The following is a 9315-nucleotide window of genomic DNA, read 5'->3' on the forward strand; positions in this document are numbered from 1 at the left end:
TCAAGCAATCCCTTCACTTTGGCCTCCCATATTACTGGGATTATAGGTGTAAGCCACTGCACCCAGAAAACAATTTTTTTTTTTTCAATAAAAGTCTAAGGGCCAGGCACAGTGGCTCATGCCTATAATCCCAGCACTTTGGGAGGCCAAGGCAGGTGGATCACGAGGACAGGAGGTTGAGACTATCCTGGCCAACACGGTTAAACCCCGTCTCTACTAAAAACACAAAAAAGTTGGCTGGGCATGGTGGCGCATACCTGTAGTCCCAGCTACTTGGGAGGCTGAGGCAGGAGAATTGCTTGAACCCAGGAGGCAGAGACTGCAGTGAGCCGAGATCGCGCCACTGCACTACAGCCTGGGTGACAGTGAGAGACTCCGTCTCAAAAAAAAACAAAAAAGCTAGCTAAAACGGCTGGGCGCAGTGGCTCATGGCTATAATCCCAGCACTTTCAGAGGCCGAGGTGGGCGGATCACCTTAAGTCAAGAGTTCAAAACCAGCCTGGCCAAGACAGTGAAACCCATCACTACTGAAAATACAAAAATTAACCGGGTGTAGTGACATGCGCCTATAATCCCAGCTACTCTGAAAGCTGAGGCACAGGAATCGCTGGAACCCAGGAAGCAGGGGGTTGCAATGAGCAGAGATCGCCACTGCACTCCAGCCTGGGCAACAGAGTGAGGCTATCTCAAGAATAAGTAAATAATAAAAAAGAAGTCTAGGCCAGGCACGGTGGCTCAGGCCTGTAATCCCAGCACTTTGCGAGGCCGAGGTGGGCGGATCACAAGGTCAAGAAATTGAGACCATCCTGGCCAACATGGTGAAACCCTGTCTCTACTAAAAATACAAAAATTAGCTGGGCATGGTGGCATGCACCTGTGGTCCCAGCTACTCAGGAAGCTGATGGGGAAGAATCGCTTGAACCCAGGAGGCAGACGTTGCAGTGAGCTGAGATTGTACCTCTGTACTCCAGCCTGGCAACGGAGCAAGACTCCGTCTCAAAAAAAAAAAAAAAAAAGTTTAACGAAAATGCTTACTCCATTTCAGTACTTCCTTTAAGAGAAGAAACCAAAATTAATTTTAACTTCTCTTGGTAACTTGTACAAATCAGCATAAGCATTCATGCTTAATATATAATAATCTTCAAAACAAATTTTCCATCTACTCCCTTTAGTAGAATCAGATCAACTGGTTTTTAAATCAGGAAGTAAACTACCATTTTTCCTTATGGGTATACATTCTATTAAACTCCCCAAATCTTTCCTTCTAGCTTCTTCATCCTAATAATTAGCTCATTAGAAGAAGAAGGCTGGGAAAACAGAAAATGTGCAAGCATCAGTCAGGCTGAGTTCATCTGGAATGAGGCACAGATATTTAAAGGTAACATTCAAAGGCTTTCCCTCCTGATTGCTTACTTCCAGAAGACCAGAGCTACAGGCCAACTGACTACCTGTGAAAATTACAAACCTGAAAATACTACTGATTAAAGTTTTCTATTCAAACCAAAAGTTACACACAATGTGTTCTAAAAAGAAATTGTTCTACTTATACTCAATATTATTCAAATGTATCACTCATCCAAACTTCAAATTAAAAAGATAGTAAAAGTAAGGAAAACAATGGGTACTCTCCAACCTCCTTTGGTGGATCATATAAACTTTTAGTTCAAATTAACTCTGTAAGAACCAATGACAACTTACCTAGAACTTCTGTAGCTTTTTAAACAAATAGTAAAACACCCTTGCAGATAATCTAAACACACTGTATCTTTAAATTGAATAGGAGAGGAGATAGAAGAGGAGAAATCAAAGGTAAATTTTAATCATTTCAAATATTCAATTGACTACAAGCAATCCTTGACTTATGTAATTCGATTTCCAGTGATTTGTATTTGCAGTTTAGCCAATTATGCCCTTTATCTAGGGCACTGTTTTTTTCAGACTGCTAGCTCCTACTCATTTGTGATGTGTGAAATTTTAAAAATAATGCTAATTAATGAAACAAGATAAAACCGAATAGAAAGCAACAAAACTGTATGGTAAGTACTATTATATGTAGCAGGTTTCAATTATATTTATGTTGGTGTGCAATATGACATACTATAAAATGCTTTTCTTGGTGTGAGTCAAGGTAAAAAATGGAGGGTTGTGGATGGACTTAGGGAACTAAGTCCTAAGCTTGCAGCAGGCATGTCAAAATCAGTCCCTTTCCTAAAGTGCTTAATGCAAAACCTCCCTTAGGCTGTAAGTATCAGTCTATAGGGCAGTCCCTTTCCCTAGGAGCTTCCAGTTCAAAAGCAACACAAGCAAAGACTCTGAAGGGACCCCAGGCTGTGGCCTAATCTACAGGGGCGACTGGGAGGTAGACGAGAACAGCTCTAAGTGTAGCAAAATGAGGCTGGAGAAAGAGGATACAAACAACATATGGGCAAAGGGAGACTATCTCATGACCATAGAGTAGAAAGTTGATTTTTCTCATATTCTTTGAAAACAATTTCAAAAGAAGAGTTCCAAAAGTATTTGGAATAACGGCAGCTTCAACTAACAAGTACAGAGACTTCCTGAGATACTATTTAGATGAGTAATAGCCAACTGAGTATATGAATTTTGACTTGTTGGATTTAATTTGTTGTTTTTATTTAGATTTATTACTTTATGTTCCTATCTCAAATTCAATCTGCTAAAATCACTGATAAAAAGAGTGAAAACGTTTCACTTGTGAAGAAGTAATCAGCTCTTATAAAACGCAGACTTGGAACAGAAAATGTAAGACTTTTGATTTTGGAATAAATAGGGCTCTGTATCTCTCAATTTCGCCACAAATTAACAGAAAACTTTAAAACAACTTGACAAAGTAAGTATGGTGGGAGATCAAAAAAGGAAAACTCCAGGTACACAGGAGTTTTCAAAGATACTAGGGCCTTTTATAACACCAGGGTAATGTTGATGAGATAAATGCAGAATAGCTAATGCTTAGGGGCCTGAGGTAGCTACAGAAATTCTCAACTACACATAAGGGGTTGACATCAGACAATCCTGGCTGGTTTCACAATGTATTAACAAATGATTTAGACCACAGTAGAGGTTCCCATCAAAAATCTGCCTACAAGAAGAGCACTACTGATTTCCTTGAGTCTATAAAAAGATTCTTTCACTTTCTAATTTTCTGCAATAAAAAGCTCATGATACTAATGTAAATTTTTTTAATTCCAAATTTTAATGTTTCATCAAAATATAATTTTATGGTGGCTCACACCTGTAGTCCCAGCACTGTGGAAGGCTGAGGAGGGTGGATCACCTGAGGTCAGGAGTTAAGAGACCAGCCTGATCAGCCAAGGTAGCAAAATCTATTTCTACTAAAAATACAAAAAAAAATTAGCCAGATGTGGTGGCATGTTCTTGTAATCCCAGCTATTCGGGAGACTTAAGCAGGAGAATTGTTTGAACCTGGGAGGTGGAGGTTGCAGTGAGCCGAACTCGCACCACTGCACTCCAGCCTGGGCAACAAGAGTAAAAACTCCGTCTCAAAAAATACATATATATACACACACACACACACACACACACACATATAACACACACACACACACACACACACACGTATATATATATATATTTTTTTATAGATACACATATATATGTATATATATGTAATTTTATGCTAGGTTATACTGTTATTGTATTTTATGTAGTCAGAAAATTTTATATTACATCGTGTAATATATTGTTTTTAAGAAGTCAAAAATATGGTTTAAAAAGATACATATCAAATCCTTGATCAAAATGTAATCTAATATAGCACTGTTTCTAAGAGAAAAATATATTAAAATTAGATGTCAGAGCTAATTTTCCAAATAAAAGTTATTTCCAATAAGTGCAAGGAATGCCTATATTTTCCAAATGTTTACAGATCATTTTTAAGGTACGGTGAAATGAAAATATAAAGTAAGGAAGAAATCTAGAGTAATAAAGATGTTTAAACAATATACCTCTTCCTCCTCCCCCTGGAAGCAAAGGTGAGAGTCTGAGTGGACCCTCCAACAAAGTTGGAGGAGAGAGAAAAGCTCTCGTTTCAGATGAAGGCCGACCCAATGGTGAGGGACCATATGGGGAATGCTCTGGAATAATTAAAACAGCATATTTAAATTCATAGTTTCACTTAGCTACACTATAGAGTTAGAATCCCATTTCAATAATTACCATCAGGTCATCGTGTTGCCAATTTAAGTTTATTCCATGTCCTGAACATATCCTTTGCTTTTGCTAATATAGAACAGAATTAAATATAGAGTCTGGTGTTTTCTTTATTTGTCTACCAACTAGACACTTTAACCAATAAAAACATCAACGTATTGGGAATTAATACACTTAAATAATCATTTATATTAAGCAAAGGATATTAGAGATATGTTTTAGAGTTACAGAAGGATATGGGGAGCATACAGTTTGATTTTTTGTTTTCACTAGGAGTAAAAACATCCAGACATTTCAGTTGTGTTGCAGTTCTCACTGCAACACAGAAGTACTCAGTTTAAATCAGGACCAGATAGGCTGTATTGAGCCATGAATGGTTTGAATAATACTCAGATTATGAAAAGGAGAAAAATGCATAAAATACTCTGAAGCTAGACCACAAATTACTTTTGATTCATTACCAGTAAAAAGTCAGTTTACAATACTGATTTATCAAATAAATCACTTTATCTATGATCTATATAGCCAAGACACATACCACTTTACAAACTTCACCACTCTCAAATAATGGTTTTGTTTCCAAGGTCAATAATCAAAAACAAAATACAAACAAACTTAAACAGCAACAAAATAACATTTTTAAAACATGTTAAATTTAAAACATTGGTGTAGCTGGTATTCAAACCAGCTACAAGAAAAAATCAAAGCATTATTTACCCTCCCTGAAACTTCTGTGTTGGATTCAAACAAACAACTATCCTTTTGTATATTTCACCCCAAACCAAACTTTGTTACTACCTAAAATTCTTAATAATCTCATATTTTTTAATGTAGAAAGACTTTCGTTTTAATGAAATTTTACTCTCAAAAGTGATTTTCATAACTTTCCAAAGATTATTAAAATGGGACTCTACCTATATATAGATTTTCACTACCTCAGAAGCTTAATTCCAATTCAACCGAAACTGTTATGAAAAAATTTAAACTGTTTGCAAAAGTTTGAGAGTATTGCAGACCCTAACTTAACAATGGACAGAAATGTTAAATATGTCTTACAAAAAATTGGTCCTCCCTTGAAGGTAATTAAAGCAATCGAAACTCATATTGAGGTTTTCCCACCTTTTAAATTAATACTTTTAAATAATTAAAAACTATTTTTAATTATTAAGCAAGCAAATTTCAATGTATAATTAATAGGTAAACAGTCACAATGCTATTCCATGTAAGCACTCCTTATTCATTCAATCTCCCGGAAAACTGTTAATGAGTACCTTAGTATATGCCAAGCACCTGGCTTTTCAAGGAGCTCAAGGTACTAAATATATATCATTTTACAAAATCCTACTGAGCAATGAAAGCAACAATGACTTTCATTATTCCTCGGGAAACAAAACCTGGAAACTTGGAAGTCTCTGAGAGAGCTTAGACTAGAACCTTGGTTCCAAAATCTAAAATATTTATATAAATAACAAGGTTAACTTACACTAATAGAAACTATATGTGCTATATATATATATATGTAAAATATGTATTTTAAATGAGGGGTTAAAAAAAAAGACTACCTCTGCCAAATGCTGTATTTGGAACATCAAGTGCATAAGGATCTTTTTCTAAAAGTTCAAATTTAAACTCTGTTTCAGTTAATCTGCAAATAAAGAATAAACATCTCTAAGTTACTCATCCAAGAGAAGCACCCACATTTCAAGAAAAATGCCACTACCAAGTACAAGCTGCTCTTCACTATCTTAATATCTGCACAGAATAAACAGATCCTCTAAAATTATTCTGACCAAAACACCTGTATCTCCCACTGCTTATTAACCGGAGTAACCAGTTTCTTGCTGCCCTAGGGACAGTGATGTTTTGTGGAGCCTTAGAATTGTTTTGTTTCTTCTTCAAAACTAGACTACCATGAGTACTATATCAAAAAACCAAATTTTTGAAATACAAGAGTCCTCCAAGGTCAACCAGTTCAAGTCTGTCATTTTACAACTAAGGAAACTGAGGCTAGGAGTTTAAATGATTTATTCACAATGAAAGTGCCAGAATGAAGACACAGGTCCTGGCTCTGGGTCATGTATGCTTTCCATTGTAATGTGATTCATATGATTCCAGTTGTAACACTGGAAATCCTACTATCTTACTCGTAAACTTTTTATCCTACAAATGTGATATTTTAAAATAATCTATTTCTTGATTTCTAGTTCTTAATCATCAGATCTGAAATAAAACACTTAATAATTTGATTTTAATTTCTGTGACTAGAAAAAACAGGCAAGAGGACTAAAAACTAATACTGGATAATGTTAATAGTACCTTTTGGCAAGAAATTACAACGCTCTAAGAAGACTGTTACCATCTTCATAGAAAAGCATTTATTCTTCCCTGGTATTGTACATTGTAGACATTTATTCTACCTTTCATTTTATTATTGTAAAACAATGTCACCCAATATTATAAAACCAGGAAATTAGAGAAATTAACGAATATTATCCTATCTACTTATGCATTAAAAGATGCTGATATTCTGGGCATTCCTACGGCAAAGAGATTCATCCTTTCTCTTTTTAACCATTTTTACCTGCCTCCAACTACACTGGTTTAAAAAAATTTTAGTTATACTTTTTACAGAAGAATCTTTGAACAATTTCCCCCAAATGCCACTTCAGTGACCTAAGACAAGTACTTCAACAAACAAACAAAAAAAAAACTAGTCATTCCTAGTAAAACTAAAAGATATTTTATGAGATATGCTGGATTCACTGCAAGTTTTCTTATTTAACCTTATAAAAGTATTACCTAATTAATGAAATAACGGTAAGAATAATAACTAATTTAAAGTGTTCCCACTAAGATACTTACTTTTGTCTGCTGTGAGCATTTTCTTTCCTTAAATCATTGAGGTTTCTTTCAGCAGTTCGAGCTGCCATCTTCAAGAAAATAACACATTTTAAAAATACATTTATATAAACTTAGAAAATAAGCAGAAATATGTCAATGTAAATATTCATTAATTTAAAAAAAACAAATATCACAACAATGGCATACAAATCATCATCAATTAAGTAAGAAAAATCGTAAGACTTAGACTCTGAAAGATCAGAATTTCAATACCTACTCTTACCTCTAGTCATACGACCTCAGGCTGTTTCCTCATCTATAAATCTGGGATTATAATACCTACTTTAAAGAGTTACTGAGTAGACTGAACAAGTCATGTATGTAAAAGGCCTTTAAGTGTGGTGCCTAGGACACAAGAGATTTTAATAAACATCCTATCTTTTTGTTATTATAGTTGAGACTTTATTATCCCCCTACCCTCTTTAAAGTTGATAGTTTGAGCCATGTCCCTGTCCCCATTCAGCCCGGGGTCAAACATTCAGAGCCTCTTGGACTCTAAACTCAGTCAGTCTGGGTTCCGATTGGGTGATTAGTTCCTTGTAATGAAAAACTTTTTCCCTGAATAACAAGTTAAACTCTGTTACCACATGACTTTTCAGAAACTATTATTAGCCTCTCCTATTAACTGTCTTCTGCCCAGACTCCAGTCTGCTCCTGTGGGTAGCTCAGCTCTGGAACGCATGACAAGCTACTGCTCAGTGTCAGTTTCATTCCTTCTACCAATCCCAATTCAGCTAAAAACATACCTTGTCTGTGGAGCTTCTCCAAGGCGACCTTCCTGATATACAATTATTTAGCCTGTAGTTCCGTGGGTTTTCCTGCCTGCCACTGTGCTCTAGAGCACATGAGGACACTTATTTCCTAGGTATCATCTAGCTGTCCCAGATCTGTATATCCAACTGCTTAACAGTCTCTTTGTAGTCTCCAACCATGTTGTCTGAGATAACCTTTATCTACCTGAGGAGATTTCACTAAATATGCAGGGGTGAGGGAGGAATGTGGAATTGTTACCTCTGGGCCTCAGCATATTCCCTTCTTGGCCATTGTTGTTTGTGGTTCTTATTCTGATCTTTACAAGTCAGTGTCTCTGTAAGATCTGTAAGATGTTCCTGTTGCCCTTCCAGAAAGAGCCTGTTATGATCCTATCCTGAAACTGTGTGTGGACCTCTCCATTTTAAAGAGTAATCTACATGTAAGTATTTTACAAGTGGTAAAGAGTGGTTAACTAAATTTATCTCCAAGCCCAGCTTAATTCAGTAACAGATTTTCATTTGAACCCTCAATACCAAAGCACACAGAAACTTAGAACTGAGGAGGACCTAGACATTCAACATACCTAATCCCTCAGCCTAGGCTGGAATCGCCACTCCAACATGTCTAAGAAACATCTATCAAACTTCAATATAACAATAATAAAAACAACAGTTAACATTCACTGAATGTATGCCATGTGTCAGGCACTTGGAAATCACCTTACATGAATTTAATCACCACAATCACACTATGAAATAGGTACTACTGATATATCTGTCTTACAGATAAGAAAACTAATGATAGGTGATGAAGCCAGGACACCAGCCAAGACAGCCTAATTCCAGACTCCATGTATTCACCCACTGTGCAAACTGCCTACTGTTGAGGACTCCTAGTGACAAGTACTCTAAAGGCCAGCTATTACAACAGTCCTATACGTTAGAGTGTCTTTCTTATAATTAGTCAAAATTTGCATCCTTATCGCTTCCTCACACAGTTAGTTCCTCTGGAGCACAGATACACTAACTATCACGATGACCCTTTTCTTAATGTGTACCCAGTAATTCAACCCTGAGAATCAGGTAACAAAATTTTAGGATTTTTACAACTAGAAGGGGCTTTGAAGATCACTTAATCTAATCCCATCATTAAACAAATGAGGAAATAGGACAAAAGAATTTTAAGTAGCTTATCCAAAGCTAATAGTGGCAATCCAGTGCACTGAAATAATCAATCCGTGAACATTATATCACCTTCCCCAGGGAGTATAAACTCCTTTCAAAGAAGCAATGTGCTGAAGGCAGAGAAGGAAAAATCAGATTTTTTGAATAACTGTGTTGGAACAAAGTGTTTAGTTCATAAAGAATATCATTTCACTATTTCCAAAATTAAAAGAAACTGATGTTTTTAGAATACTATCTTTATTTTCATCTAATTTAAATGAGCAGCATATCTTATGTAAAAAAAAAA

The 9315-nt window shown here is 35.9% G+C and overlaps 1 protein-coding gene across 2 annotated transcripts in view; it reads right to left on the reverse strand.

Annotated features, from left to right (window-relative positions):
* The window catches only part of LOC116526229 (melanoma inhibitory activity protein 2-like), a 31444-nt gene extending 24237 nt beyond the window's left edge, over window positions 1-7207 (reverse strand). The window contains exons 1-3 of one of the 2 annotated variants that reach the window (XM_032242491.1): window positions 7054-7207; window positions 5754-5836; window positions 3987-4115 (exon numbers count right to left, since the gene is read on the reverse strand). In XM_032242491.1, coding sequence (XP_032098382.1) covers window positions 3987-4115; window positions 5754-5836; window positions 7054-7121 — 280 coding nt within the window. In that variant the 5' untranslated portion in view covers window positions 7122-7207. The remainder of the gene's footprint in view (window positions 1-3986; window positions 4116-5753; window positions 5837-7053) is intronic. The other variant, XM_032242492.1, reaches the window with a different exon arrangement.
* Between the last annotated feature and the right edge of the window lie 2108 nt (window positions 7208-9315).

The sequence above is a fragment of the Sapajus apella genome, unplaced genomic scaffold (assembly GCF_009761245.1).
Source record: "Sapajus apella isolate SASKATOON/1434 unplaced genomic scaffold, GSC_monkey_1.0 scaffold50, whole genome shotgun sequence".
In the NCBI taxonomy this organism is placed as follows: domain Eukaryota; kingdom Metazoa; phylum Chordata; class Mammalia; order Primates; family Cebidae; genus Sapajus; species Sapajus apella.